Genomic DNA, 15,758 nt, shown 5'->3' with positions numbered 1-15,758 from the left:
AACTCCACTAAAATCGCAGTGTTATTCGGAAATTGCAAGAAATGTCACTCTCGGGTTCCCCGTAACGTATAAGAATTAACGCGTCATAACACGAATGAATGAATGAACAAATGAACGAATGACCCTATATAAGGAGTTACGCGGGATAAAAAGTACTGAGAAACCGAATGTGATTAGATGGAAAAACAAGACGGTGAAGTAGGTACTGTTTTGCAGCTATCTTTATTTCAATTTGATCGGCTAGTTTGCATCTTTACATTAATTCTTTCTTTTTATTATCGTCTTACTTACTTAATTGTCTTTCTTTTGTTAGCTCGTATGCATAAATTATACAATATGGAATGTTAGCTGAACATGTTTTCTTCTTTTCATTTTTAATACAGGTCTGTTTCGTTATCTTCCTCACTATTTATTATCTACAAGAAATTGCAGCGAATTCGTAACTATCACGTATATATCCCCTTGGACAACACTTTTCGCAAATATTTGATTTTATTTTATCCAGTCTTCACTCGACCACAATCACGGCTCATTATAGGCGAAACATTTAATTTAAAAATTGACCGGGCGCTTTTTATTCATTTTCATTAACTACTATACCATCTGGGTTGCTTATCAATAAAATAACTACCTATGAATAGATATCATTGTCTCGCGAGGCACTTGGACTACAAAGCCCTATTACGGAAAGGCTAATCTCAGAACATACCCAAAGCACGGACTGTAGCGAAGCGAACGGTACTAGTAATAATAATAATAATAATGATAATAATAATAAAAATAAGATTATTGACGATACAGAAAATTGCATTCGTGAGAAATGATTGCATCCAGCCAATCATTTTGTGCTAAAAGTAAGTAAGAAGGTTCGCAGCTGATTTCACAAAATTGATGATCTAAAACCAATTAGCGTGACGACGAGGTGACGAGATACAAAGTGTATACTCACAATTATGAATTATACGTGTAGATACTCCGTGAGAAAAAAAAAGGAAGGAAACCTCGAGAGAGAGAGAGAGAGAGAGAGAGAAAAAAAAACAGAAAATAAGAAATAATAACAATCGTATGGTAAACGATAAGGAGCAGAGAAGTTCTCGTGTTTGTTTAAAGGCTACAAAAAATATGATATTTATTTTATTCTTACAGCGTTTCATTAATATTATGTAAACTATTGTCGCCAACTATCACTGTTGCTATTATTGCAATTTATCAAACCTTAAGTCTAACGTCTTAGAGCATTGCGCGCTTGAATGTTTTCACACGGCAGGCTACATCTCTTACGATTTTTAATGCTACATCTATAATGAAATGTCTTATTAAAATACATATAGAAAATTATAGAAACTCGTATGGCATACATTCGGCGTACCAAATCGTTTGAAATGTATTTAGGTGGGAATGATGAGATGTCTCGACAAGGAAAATGGTGCGATTGTTTGTAAAATGAAGAAAAATAAAAATTGGTGTTCAATTTAAGTATCTTTCTCTCTTTCTTCTTAGAAATTTCACGACTTATTTAAATTACAGTGAATATTTTTATATATATACAAACATATAAAATATTTCCGACAATCACAATCTGTAAGGATACAGTGAAAATATATATTTATATTGCATATTCTCACATCTTGTGCGTCTCTTAGTTGAACATTTGCGTAGACGTTAATCCACGAAAACCTGACAGCGAGCCTGACATTCGACAATAATAATTGTAATTTCATCTATTCATCATATAACTATTATGCGATTCACACAATTCTCTAATCGTGTTTGGAATTATTATTGATTTATCATTAATCATTATTATTAATAATAATATAAAATTTCACAAGATACGATATGATGGAGTGTGTACTTGTGGCAGTCTTACTTTGAGCATCAATTTTCAAAAATATTTGTCTTCTCTCCTTTTACATTATTTTGGTATTTGCGACTACCAAAAGCAACGTAAAACTGAACGAAAAAAATTCTAAATCATTCATGGAGGAGAATCCCTAGTTTTGTTCGAAACTTGTATAAGGGGGACGCATGAACAAACAGTGACTCTTCCTCATTGGATCGGATCTAACAAAGAATAATAATGTATTTTTATATATATATAAAAAAAAACCACAAAAAAAAAACACGTAATTCATTTGAATATACTTATCAATTATATATGTAGGCATATGTATGTATGTACATATATTTTTATTGGTCCCTCGTGGAATGAAAACTTTACGGTTAAGAAAGATACTATATACTAAAATAGTATACCAATTACTACGATAAAAATAATGTTAATAGGGAACGGCGTGCAGCGGTGCGCTATCGCAAAAATATTTAAAAAAAATATCACGGCTGCAACACTTGCTCGTACATCTATGAATCGGTATACGGTTATGTGTGCGTTGATGGACAAAAATTATCATTTTCTCCTTTCTCTCCTCAAAACACACAATCACACACACACACACACACGGAGTGCACGGATAGAAGCAGGCATGCGTGAATAGGTGGCGTCTGGCAAGGCGGCAGAGATAAACCGCTCGATGAGAACCGCTGTGAGACTGACTGTGACAAAGGGCCGCCTTTAGACATTCGCTTTCGGTTGTAAACCGTGCCTTTCCGAGAACTGCGGCGGGCAAGGGCGCAAACAAAGATAGGCTACGTGGCGTGCATGCCGAATGCAGTCGGGCTGCATAAGGGTACGTTTACGGTCGTGAAGCGTTAGGACGTTCAACATCTGTCCCGACTACCAATTGTAACCTATTATTTGCTCCGGCCTAAGCCAACCGAAAACGGAGAGTGTGTGTATGTGCGTACATTCGTGTGTATACATATGCATAGGCATGTACTGTATATATGTATGTTAAATATACGCGTAAACAGCGTGCATCCTGTGCAGAGCAGTTGTACAACCCTTGAAAACGTCTTCCAGATATTTCTCAACACACGATCGGACATGCAGTGATTCTAGGTATGCGTGCGATCAATGCACGTGCCGTTTTCTAGAAATCAGACGCGATCGCAATAATACATGTACCGTTAACTCGAGTGTTCCGCAGCATCGCGTGGACGCCGACCCCTGTATTTATCACAATTAGAGCCTACGCCAAAGTCTGGGAGTTGTTTATACTAATCGTTTTCTTTTCCATTTCTATTGACAACAATAGGTAGTTTTGATCGATTGTGATATGAAAATTTGTGGCTAATGTTGAAACTGCATCCCCTCGGACATGGCGCGACACTCTAACATTCGTCGAAAACGACGATCGAGTCTAGGGTTGTTAAACGGGGTCCTTGCCGTCAAGCTTGTCGGCGAGGTCGGCAACGAGCTCCTTGTATATCAAAGGATCGATGTTCTTCCCGAGCTGGTAAAGGACGAACCAGTCGCCGATTTGACACTTCCGGGCGATGGTCTCGATCTGCGTCTGCGGCGATAGGCGAGCTCGGGCGCGAAGGAGAATCAAACGCAGCTTTGGCCCGGCGACGACGGCGGCGCGGTAGGCGAGGCTGAGCCCGCTAAGGATCGCCAGGATGATGAACCAGAACCAGAGGAAGACGTAGATCTTCTCGTTCACGATGTTCAGCGGCAGAACGCAGAGTCCGTCGAACTTCTGCACGCTTCCGGAGGGACCGTATTTATGGAAGGTGCACTTGGTCACCTTGGGAAAGATCCGGGACATCGGATCGATTCTATCCTCCGGTTCCATTTCCGTCATGCCGACGACCTCGGCGCCGTAGGTGGTAAACTCCCCGTCCAAAAAGAAGTCCATGAAATATATCTGACCGACTACATTCACGAAGTTCAATATCTCGCATAGGAAAAATCTGAACGCGTAGAAGTTCTGCGTGTGCATGTTCGACGTGAAGTAATCGACGAGGAGTTTCTTGCGATCCGACTTACACTCGTCGTTTACTACGGGACAGTTAAGGTCGAGGACCAACATCTTGATGCGGCCGCCCTCCCAGGACTTCCAGAGGTAACGCGGCACGTAGAATAGTATGGCTTGGAAGAAGAGCGTGAAGCATACCCATTGATAATACTTGTGATACTTGGTCGCGTCTTTTTCCGAGTGAGGCCCGACTCCCGGCTGCACGATGTCTTTACCGACCTCACCAGCGAGGTTCGGCAAAGTGAACGTCGAGTAGATCCAACAATACGTGTCCATGACGTTCAACGGGATGTCGTCGACAATGCAGTCGATCGGATCCCCGATGTACTGTCGCGAGGTGACGAGTAGGCTAAAGGCGATTAGAATAATCACGGTAGCCTTGTAGTGGAGACGGAATACGTTGTTGTCGATGCATACCGAGTCGAGCTTGAGCAAGCCCTTCACGGATCCGAAAACGTCAAACATTTTGCCGGTCTTGGCCTTGTATTAGGCGAGTCCCACGGGGGCGCACACGTCCCGTAACCGACGCTCGATGCTACGAATAATCACACTAACCAACTAACTTGCACTCGCGGTAACACTGCTATACCGTCAAGCGTCGTCATCTAGGTTAAAGAATACTGTCGACGCACACACGGCACAAGTCCGACGAGTTGTTCCCCTGCGTTGCTCGCTCGGGTCCACTCAACCCCGCCGACCCGCCGAGACTCCCGTCGTAAATCCCCTCCCCCGACGCCCCTCGGCCGAGAAGCCTCGCTCAGTTGTTCGTTGCGATACCCTCGCTCCCCCCTCCGCACACCTGGGACCCCACTTGCGGCGTCGGCCCAACGCGCAGGCGCACGGGCCAGTTGATCCCGTTACCATGGCGACCGACTAAGCGAGATTAGCCTCGTGACGGGTCGGCGAGCGTCGAGCCTACCGGCTCGGTTGGGCTAGTCTCTGAGCAGGTGGTTGGTCGCCGCGAGGTAGGTATATCGTATGGACGTGCGATTGTTCCACTAGGAAAGATGAACGTTTTATACTTACTCGGCGATCTTTTAAACGACGCCGATGCACGCGTGTGACGAGCGGCTGAACTCGGGTGCCTCTCGAGGGCGGCTGCGAGATGATGTTTCCTTAGAATACCATAATTAGTCTGGGAAAAACGCACGGCCGCTGACGACGTCCTGCTTGAGAACGAAAATCACATTTTCGGGGTAGCTGTACCTTTACCGTGACTGGTTCAAGCATTCTTTGTCGCTCGAAATGTCGATCACGCCGGTAACTGACCGAATTCCGTTTTTCTGTTGGATGGCGCATGTTTCGTGCAGGGATCGTACATACAGGGAAAAACTGAATTACTTACCCAAGACCTTCGTCCGTGTTGTATTCGAAGAACACGGTTGCGACAAACCATTCTACGTCGTTCTCGGGAGGGTTTTTCATTGCACCTTTCCCCAAGACCACTGTACGCTTTAACCGGAATCGGTGGTTTCATCAGTTTCTCCATATTTCACTGCGTGTAATGAAGAATTACCATAATCTGTAAACCTTGTCGCAATTACACGGATCTTGTACGTTGCGCGCTTGATGCTCAGAAAAATATACGAGCAGGCTGCATAATTAATAATAACGGTACTTGCAGGGTTTCGCCCAGCGTAAAGACCGCGACTAAACCTGTCGAAAATGTCAGTAAAGTATTGAGAAAACAGAAAATATTAAGCACCCGCGTAGCGGCAAGATGAGAAATTCTGTCGGACGTCGATCGTGTATCTTAATTACGACTTGGTTTTCAAAACATCTGAGACGTGACGTTTGACGTAACCCGCAATGACTTGTCGGGAACATTCAAGGCATGAAAAGAATCGTGTACGCATATCGACAGCATGCAGAGATCTAGTTTCTGACAGGCTGTAAAGTTTAATCGATGTATACAAACAAGTGTGACACGCTTAACGGAAGGTGTGTATGTAGGTAATGGAAACGTCTTGTTAGTAATTAGAAACATGTGTTCCATATGAACTCGGCACCTGTAGCTCGTCTCGTTGTCACATTAGTATACGTCTCCTAACGCATGAATTGACGCCCATATGGAATACTTGTAGGTACTCAACTCATTATCACAATATTACGAGTGCGAATAAATTTATCACCAACTCTTGCAAATAGAAAGGCTGCCAAGCGTAATGTAGGGTGACGCGATTAGCGAGATAACATTTTTTTCGAATCAAGTCCAGTTCAAACTGAAAAACTAGTTGGGGGGGATTGTATATTTTCAATTTACTACATTTTCATAATTTTGATCAGCCTCGAAACAGGCAGTCTTTCACCGGTCACTTACTTAAAAATCTGCTCTGGTCGATTTCGACGTTGTTTCGTTATAGCTTCCCTCATTTTATTCGATTTTGGTATTGTAAATGTGACAACGTGTGCGGTGACATAAAAAGATATTGTGACGTAGCGCCTCGTAAAAGCGTAACGTCATCAATAGGCTGCGCGACGAAATTATTGAATTAAAAGAGATACTGATGTAGTAAATTGATAAACGTGATATAAATTTGACTTATAAGTGAGACATATACGGGGCATTCCATGACATTATAAAGCCAATCCGAGACGTCGAGGTAGAATCTTGATCGAGATGTAATAGAATGCCCCATACGTGAGTAATTATATTAATTATATCACGAGTATATGAAACTTGCAAAATAGAGCAATAGGAATTTAATGTAAGAAACAATGCGTGAAACAAGTGTCACGACTTAAAGCTTCGGTCTGTCCCACTTTTTCATCACAACATAGGATATCGTTGGGCCGTGACGTGTGTCCGATTTATCTTCGGTTAGAATTTTGACCTCGAACCAAACATCTTCCTAACCACTATTACACGTCAGTGCTTATAATTTTGTATACACAGTATTTCACACGTGCGTTAAATATGCTCGTCGCTTTTTACTACTATCATCACCGTTATTCGATATGAGCTTACGGAGAAAGCCAAATATGTCAATATACACACGAGCCTTCTTCACATGCTGTGTTGGTGTACGGAATATGATGACTATCGTATGAGCCCTGAGGTCTGCAAAATTGCACGTGAGGCTTAAGGTGCTTGCTAAGCGATATACCTACGTGTTCCATCCGTTCGTATACGGCTGCGATGAGCATGCAAACGTTACACCTATGGCACCTTGTCTTATTAATTATATTATTTGACTCATAGCCTGATCATGTAAACCTATATTGAAGTACACGTAGTACGATGTTATAATTCGTGATCGGAGTACCAGCATCGGAAACATGGAGCACGAAACGATAAGATCTACGCGCTTTTATCGCCTTCACGAACGATCGCAATACGAATATGTCGCTTTATTTATTATTAGGCAAAGAAACACTGTATATACCTGCGTATACTTTCGTACATGGTGTTTCGGATCTACGTTCTGACCGCTCGCATGTCAAAATTATTACCTCCGACATTCTGCTCGTCGAACGATTCGTTGGGTAATTCGTTCAAATTATATTACATTCTATACGCGTCCGTACATCCGTTAACTTATACGTACTGCTTAAAATTGTGAAACATGTAACGTGAGGAAAGATAATCGATCGTTAGTTGGTTTTCAGGTTTCAACGATCGTTTCACGGAAGGCACGGTGCACGTATAATCGTAATGAAATTTCTACCTCGTAGATTACTCATGCTAGCAATATGCAGCTATCGCTAACTAAATACCTGAGGAAAACTTCTGTTCGATTTCTTTTTCTCCCCGTGAGCTGTACTCGGTTTGGTAAGAAAATCAGGCCAGCGCAAAGTCCCGAAGGCATGATTCAACGATCAGCACTTGCAATTCTTTCTATATTTTTGAACTGCACAGCTGCGGCTGTTATCGTCGACGCGAGTAACAATCGTCGGTTAATCATGAGTCGTTACAACGGTGAATCAGTTACCGGAACTGCGTAAGTTCCTACAGGTGAATCAACGGACTACGCCGGCTGCAGTGAACGCCGAATGGCTGTTCGGGCAAATGATAAACCGTTATATACGAAAAGGTTCAGGAAACATTTTAAAGGAAATGCCGAAACAACGTGTCTACTGCATCTGGCTGTGATGTTGCATACTCGAGATGCTAGCTTACCTCGTAAATTTGTAACAACTAACGTCGACGGCAATCGTCAAGCACTTCTGTGTCGTGTTTACGAGATACGCTCGCTGCATCGTGGACCTCTACACTTTTACAACAGAAGCAGCCATTAAGAGTGGGTGAAAGAGTTCTGGCCGAAAGCCAAACACCGTAAAGCATCACGGATATAAACGGCTTCGTACACGTATAGTTTACAAATCGAATACACGCAATTATACGCGGAGGTTTTTCCGTCGTCGATTTACGTAATCATGCGGATAGGCTGAGAGATCAGTCTTTGAGATAATTATTTCTTACCGATAAATTACGTATTGTTTATCCGGAATATTCAACGGTGCAAAATATCAGCTCAAATTTCTCAAGTTTGGTATTTGGAAAAGTAAAAATTCTCAGCATTTTAATTCTATTCACCTGTAATTTTTTTGTACCTGATAGCGAGGGTGATAATTTTGTTTACACAGTAGAGCACACAGGGATTCATCATGTTTTGCATGTAAAATTCGTTTATTCTCAGCCGGTGATGTAATCTTATCGTGTGTATCGCCGCCACTTTGTCATACCTTGGTATTTTTATTCGATTTATTGCGAGATAAGGTTATTATAATCATGAAAACACGTTGTATTGATGCAATAGTTACGGCTTGTATAAAAAAGTAGCGCATTCGCAACTAACGGGTCCTGTGGCGCAACGGATAACGCGTCTGACTACGGATCAGAAGATTCCAGGTTCGAATCCTGGCAGGATCGAGATGTATTTTTAAATCGTCAATGTTTTTGTCCTCGTAAGAGTCAACCTATTTTTTATTAAATAAAGCCTTCTACACACAGAATCTATTACTATTTGTGACATGGTATTACAATTTTATCATAATCGTACACGCCATTTCGCCACAAACGTTTGCGGTCAATAGCAATGAACTGCAGTTGTATATATATATATACCGATAATAAGAAACAGTTATATTATAATTGATCGACTTTGTGAGCATAATGGATATGAGAAAATAATTATTCACCTATCTTCTACATTTAGAAGAATTACCAATTTTTAAAATAGCCACTCAACCGGTTTGAGCTCTAAATTTTATTGTTGTGATTATATTTTCATTTGTTACACGCAACTCAGCTTCCCTATAATGATAGGTTCTCATCGTCAGTGCCGAAAGAAATAATTATATTTTACGCCTTCTCCCTGCCGCCTAGCCCCTCAGGCAAAAGACAGAAGACCGTAATATAAGCTTCTGGTTATAGCTTATACCTACCTATATAGCTATATATATATATGTATATATATATATATATATGTTTAAGGTGCAAACTTTTCCTGCGAAGGCATTCTTTCAGGTGCACGCAAGGCGAAATATTCGGGACCGCGATTCATCGAGGGACGATTATACTGACCGTTTGGAGCAATTTACATGGATAATCCGACGGCTTACACACACACGCACACGCGCTCATACATGTATAGTATGTACGTACATACAACTTGAATACAAGCATATGCAAACAATAAAAGAAAACGATGAAAAGACATGGCGGCGTCATTACTCTTCGTGAACAATGAATGGGAATTAGCGTTGAACTTCTCAATTCTGAGAAGACTTTTTGGACTTAACTGCTGTCGTTTAGAGACATGATATCCAAATGAAGTACGCTTTACCAAAAGCCCCATTAACGAACACGGCGTGAATTAGCGAAGGACATGAGACGCCAACTAAAAATTATTATCATCAAGATTTAGGTGTGCCGATATGAGTTAGCATTTTTGGTTCGGAGTATCTGAAACTCATTTCAGTTTATCCGTCATTAGTACTTGGGGATAGTTATTACAAAATAAACAAATTACCATTGCTCAGAAAATGGATACGATTGACGTAATATTTTACGGTTTTCACTGATCTATATTTGAATTGTTTATAAGACTAGCGCATTAGCGCCCTCCGCAAACTCTTCTCATTCTTATTTTTTATCATGAAAATTGTCTTTATCTTTGTAAGATTTGAATAGTCTCTTGACCCTGTAAATGTTTCTGAACGCTATGTTTTTTGATTATCAATACAGAATCTTAATCGATCCTGTTCGCCATAAATAATTATCTACAACCCACTGCGTTAAAATAATCAATGCCTTAATAAAAATATGTTAAATTCATTTTCACGAATAGCTAATCTGTATTCTATGTATGCCGATCTGCTCACGCGTTTAGTAGTAGTTAACTTTCTATCAAGACGAAGTAAATTAAAATGCCGACCTCTCGTTCCGTATGGATGAAATACCGAATAAATCCACGCCTCCACCTTTTGATCTATCCAACTTATGTTTCGTAACATTTTGGTATTCTTATTTTAAAAAATGACGTATGATTTCGGCATTTTTTAATTCGCTGGAGTAGAAAAAATAGCTGTTACTTCATTACATCTTGAAAAATTGAAACGACGATGGTCTTGCCGTGGTTTCAATGTGAAGCATTAATATAATTCGGGTTTACTTTCAATATAGCTGTAAAGTAAGTAATGTGCTGTTGATTCCAAGTCGTTATTTGATATTATTCTTTACGCTAAATATATTATTACTACGGATCATCTTATCTAGTAATTGCATTGTTTCTACATGAAATTCTGAATTATTTTGCTAGCGATGATTTAAGGTTTCTTGTGCGTCTATAATAGGATGAAAAGTTGGTCGTAACTTGGGTTTTCGGTGTCAGCCGAATACACATATAATGATGTATTTATTTGAAAATATATCTGCCCCTGTATTTGAAAACAATAGGGGCCAGGTCGTTGTGTTTGCAAATTTAGTAAATTAGGATCAAAAGACGCAGAATATATGGAGTTATCATATTACCTGATATTAGATAATTGTATTAGGGTAACTTTCATCGCGTGCAATTCTGCTGATAATATACGATTTATCTCCAATTTTAAGAAGATCGTCAATAATGTCACGTCAAAAATGTCCATCCACTTGTTAACATAGAAACAATGGTTACAAAAAATTCAGATTTTTAAGTTTCTACATACGTCACGGATACATGTGTACTTTTATGAAGAATTTGTGGAGATCACTAAACTAAAATAAGTTTCAAAAGAGCGTGAATATCTACGTTTTTCCGTTGACTTGAAAAACTAAATATTTCCGTAAACAATAATTAAGTAGAACGTGACGAAATCTGTATTTTCCAATTTGTAAAATTCAACAAAGAGATTATTTTACTTCCTTATTCTCTCGAAAGAATGGATACATACAATACCGTCCTACTTGGGTATAATTCTCGCATATACATTATGATATACTGACGTTGGGCAAACGATTATTCGAAGAGCACTTAAGAATAGTATCATGATGGTAATACGTTGTAATTCTCGACCATCACAACGTGACTCGCAACGCGTTGCAAAACCACGGACTTGCGGAAACTACCTCATGACATTCGCTGTCAGATGCTAAAAAAATTTATTCTCGTTTTTCCCATGTACGTAATAAATCTTCCTCTATGCACTTGGTTTATTTATTCATTCATTTATTCTATTTCCCAATCATCTTCTTTTCATTTCCCACCGTTTAAGAATAACTCCCCGGCTATAATATACTGGAACTTGAACAGCTACGTGCGGACGGACTGTAACTTTTTGAATATCGTCGAGGGCGAGGGTGAATCTACTTTCACTGCGGACTCGCGTACATACCTACATACAGACATATTATATACCTGAGCTCACGCATTTGTGAGACCTCTCGGAGATCCACTGCCTTGCCTCGTACGGTAGGTACAGCGCAACGAACAGTATTTTAACACGAGCGTGATAAAATGTCAAACTATAGTCCGTTGGTCCATCGTCCGCCCGAACACGGTAAGAGTAATCCGATCGTGCGTCTTGTTTAACAAAAACTTTATTTACCTCTATCGTTCCTTCTATAATCATGTGCCACTTGGTGCATAAATTTAGGTAACCATGAATAACCTGACTTTTCAACTTTTCCATCGGAACTACGTTAGTCGATGATGATGTCTAGTTTAGAACCAAGTTAGCTCCATATTTTTAATTTCATTATTTTTACTAATTGTAGATGTGGTCAAGCTTCGAAGTCCGCCACCGAGTTTCTCCGGGTCCAAAAAGAAGCGCCGCTGAAGTCTTAAGATATTTAGGTGTACACTGTACATATACCGCACCGTAAGCTTTTGTAATATTCCAAAAGTTCAATACCTCAATTTCGCCTCGTGTGGATTCAGTTGCTTTGCTTCTTAGCGACGAGACGTAAATTTGACAGTCTTGACTAAACTGAAAAATTACAATATTCATTTCTGAGGCAGTGGCATCTTTTCAGATTTTGCATGGTAACTGATCTTTTCAAGCGTGTAGTTCTGCAAAAAGAGCGAGCCCAGTCCCGGCATTGATGATCTCCAATTCTCGTTCCTCAGCTTTACTTAACTTTTGTATCGCGCAAGTAATGGACTTCATTGCTGAGAACAGTACGACAAGTCACTCTTGTTTTTCAATTGAAAAAAAAACGTATCGTCTGACGTATATGTGTAATGTTCTCCAAGAAGCGAAGCACAAATGTTAATTGAGGCTAAAAATAATAATAGGTTAAATAAAGTTAATCTGCTCTGGTCTTCGGTTAACCAGTCACGTGCGGGGTGACTGCAGTATCGTCCCGCTACGTCAACCAGTCTCCAACCGAGAAAAATCCCGTCCATTACTATACAAGCATATTGATACGTTTACCCAGTGGTTGTACCTATATTTATAATAAGTACATATTAAGATTTCCATATTGAGGCTGGTCTGTGTAACAAGCAGCACGACACTGCTTTGAAATGACTTTGTACGTGATTTGAAAAAGCTTTCGCAGCCAATGACATCGTTCGAATCTCGAAGTCCGATGATGATTTTTCGGATTTAGAAGATGCGTGAATGCAGAGCCGGCAAAGAAGTTTTAAAACCGACGCGAGGTGGAAGTAACAAATCAACGGTTAAGTTGACCGCAGAGTTGCGGTACTACATGTGAAGCTATCGGGTGATATTATAGTCAATTAGTTGACAATTGTCTATTAGGAAACTATGGTGTAGGCGGGGTTGCCTCAGCACTCCGGACGAGTTTTGGGGTGAATTAAAATGAGCACACAGTAGGTACTACTTTGACATGTATCGTAGTTTCAGTAACTAGTCGGCCGATGTATCGTTGTTGGTGTATGCGTACGTATTTTGATTGAACACACGACTCGAAGCTCAACGTAGAGCGTGGAATGCGCGAGGAGATGCAGGGTGCATAATTCTACACGCAGGATAACCCGGGACGGTGTCTAAAAGATGGGTCAAATGATTAGTAAAGATGCGGAGGTCGCTTCTGGGCTTCTATATCAGCTACAGTACGTCCGTGCTAACTCTAGCTCATCCTTATGTCAGGATGTCCATTGTATTTATACTTATAACTATGCTTATACACAATTTGACTTGGTTTTACTCTGTTAAATTCTCGTCTCTATAAGTCTTTGTCCTAGGCTGTTTAACGGACGCTAGTATTAAAAGAAAACGTGCACAGTTTTTGCATTGTTATTTCTTCGCTTATTAAACTGCATAACTGCGTTTAATCACAGAGTAGTAATATAGTTAAAATAATTATACAACGGCGACATTTACTTTGAATGTATCGTTGCGGGAATAAAGGTTAATTTTTTCCCTCTGAAACTGTTGTTTGAAATAACTACGAAATGGATACCGTTCACCCGGTTATCATAAAAAATATTTATAATTCCTCTGTATCTGCCGATACTTATAATTAAGTGAAAAACTTGACTAGTTAAATTATTCAGTGGATCGAGGAATTATAGTTGTACGCACGAACCTCGAGCACTAACGTTTCCTCATACCGTGAGAAAATTTTCCGACGTGTTGCCATCCGTACGAACACAATATAAAATATCCGAAAATGCTATCCTAAGGATGACGTACAGATCAAAAAGAAAACCATCGTTATACTACAGTATATTTTCGACGTTCCGAATACCGTCAAGGAGTAGCACTTAACGATGGAGAGTTGGCAGAGCTCCTCCTCCTCCTCCTACTCGAAACCCCTCACGAAGCAGGACTTTTGACCGCAGCCATTAATCGGCCGTCTGGGATCTTTGCGGTCAATACGTGATCGCAACTAGTTTTCTTACAGCAGAATCATCGGCACAAAGAGCCTTCTTTACACCTCTCGATATTACCTCCCCCCCCCCCCCCCCCCCGAGTATCTTCTCACGAATTTTGATCTGTGCGAAAATTCGTCCCCCGCGCGTGAGAACGCAGGGCGCAGTAATTAACAGGCAAGTTGAAACCAAAATATCTATACACCTATATCTATATATTCTATATATACATAAAGACGTCTGCACCGGTCGTCACCTGCGGCAATCACGAAGAACGGGATATCGTCTCACCTGTAGGCTGTATAATACTTCTCGGTAAGTATACTCCAGCCCTGCCGGAGGCTTACCGAACCACGTCGTCCTGCATGCATCCCGAATGCATTTATGCACCTACCATCAGCCTATGCACCATGCGTACATCCGTGTGTCGTCCGCACACACTTTCACCGACAAAAGTATGCAGTCTCTACCCGCACACACAACGGCTCTACCGATGGGCTGGGGCTCATCCACACCCACATCTACGCCCACATCCACATCCGCACGTCTACATCCTACGGTGTCGTTAGCGCAGTCAGTGAGCGGTGGTTCTCATGGCGGACTTGTCCGGCTTGTAGCGACGAGAATCCGGGGACGGGGGCGGAGAGGAGGGGGGTTTGGGCCCGGTTTTTCTGGTTCAAGGCTCGCAGCGGTTCTGCTGCAGGCCTCCAGGTATTCCAGGGCTGGATTTGCCGACGCTTCCCTCGCCTTGACTCCTCGGCTGCACCGTGGGCATCGTATGAACGGCAGTGGGGGCGGCGAGGGTGGAACTATCCGGGCGTCTGTCTCCGGGGGAGCCGGATTCACGGAGCCCTGCCATCTACGGCCGAAGAGGAGGAGGCTCGAGGGAAGAGGGAATGCAGATAGCGGCGGTTGCCCTATGACATACATTCGGTGACCGAAGTACGGCAGCGCCTTTCTATCTCGCACAGAAACGTTCGCAGCAAACACCTAACTCCTTTTCAGGCCTCCTTGGAATCCAGCGTTGCATGCCGTGTGTCTTCTTCTATGCCTGGGTAGGTATGTATACACTGTACATTGACAGAAAGGAGTCAAGAAGGGTGTATATATAATGTAAGGCCGGTTTTCGAGGGGCCCCTAACCGCCCGGCTTCCCATTTGCTTTTACTGCCGAATTCACGGCCCTCCGAACTCTCGGGTTGAGTTCCTTACCGCAGGTTGCTGCAGCGTGGGCGAAGGTGAAAAATGTTGCCGCGAGGTCCTCTTTTCTCGATGTAAGTATAACTGCCGGGACCGGTGACTCCGAGGACTGTAACGATGCCACCGAATTGAACCTAATTTGAGTTTCCTCCGATGTCCGGAAGAGGATCGCTATGTTAATTAGGTAGTTTGTAACAGACTTATTGGAGAAAATTGTAACATTCCTAATATATAATGAATATTTCAAAAATTAAACCACTTTCCGATCTCCTCATCCAAGCTTCCTTATAAGGATAAACGATCGGTTACACGTCTTGCATCCAGATTGATCACAGAGCTTGCAGTAATGATAAAATTGCCTACGTGACTTATATCAGATGTACGCAAGCATCGAGACTTAGTGTAATAGATTCTCA

The 15,758-nt window shown here is 41.5% G+C and overlaps 1 protein-coding gene and 1 non-coding gene across 2 annotated transcripts; one reads left to right on the top strand and one right to left on the bottom strand.

The window, feature by feature from the left end:
- Positions 1 to 203: 203 nt before the first annotated feature.
- Positions 204 to 4,569, bottom strand: LOC124299992 (innexin inx2). Its single transcript, XM_046753566.1, has one exon. The coding sequence runs from the start codon at positions 4,341 to 4,343 to the stop codon at positions 3,270 to 3,272; it is 1,074 nt and encodes a 357-aa protein (XP_046609522.1). The 5' UTR covers positions 4,344 to 4,569; the 3' UTR covers positions 204 to 3,269.
- Positions 4,570 to 8,678: 4,109 nt separating this feature from the next.
- Trnar-acg (transfer RNA arginine (anticodon ACG)) lies at positions 8,679 to 8,751 on the top strand. The gene has a single exon. It is a non-coding gene; the product is annotated as a tRNA-Arg (tRNA).
- Positions 8,752 to 15,758: the final 7,007 nt, after the last annotated feature.

Source organism: Neodiprion virginianus, chromosome 3, assembly GCF_021901495.1.
Source record: "Neodiprion virginianus isolate iyNeoVirg1 chromosome 3, iyNeoVirg1.1, whole genome shotgun sequence".
Classification (NCBI taxonomy): domain Eukaryota; kingdom Metazoa; phylum Arthropoda; class Insecta; order Hymenoptera; family Diprionidae; genus Neodiprion; species Neodiprion virginianus.
This window is presented reverse-complemented; position numbering and strand designations above follow the sequence as displayed.

Bases quoted from the DNA above. Each gene is read 5' to 3' on its own strand.
- LOC124299992 (XM_046753566.1), bottom strand. From the start codon at position 4,343: ATGTTTGACGTTTTCGGATCCGTGAAGGGCTTGCTCAAGCTCGACTCG.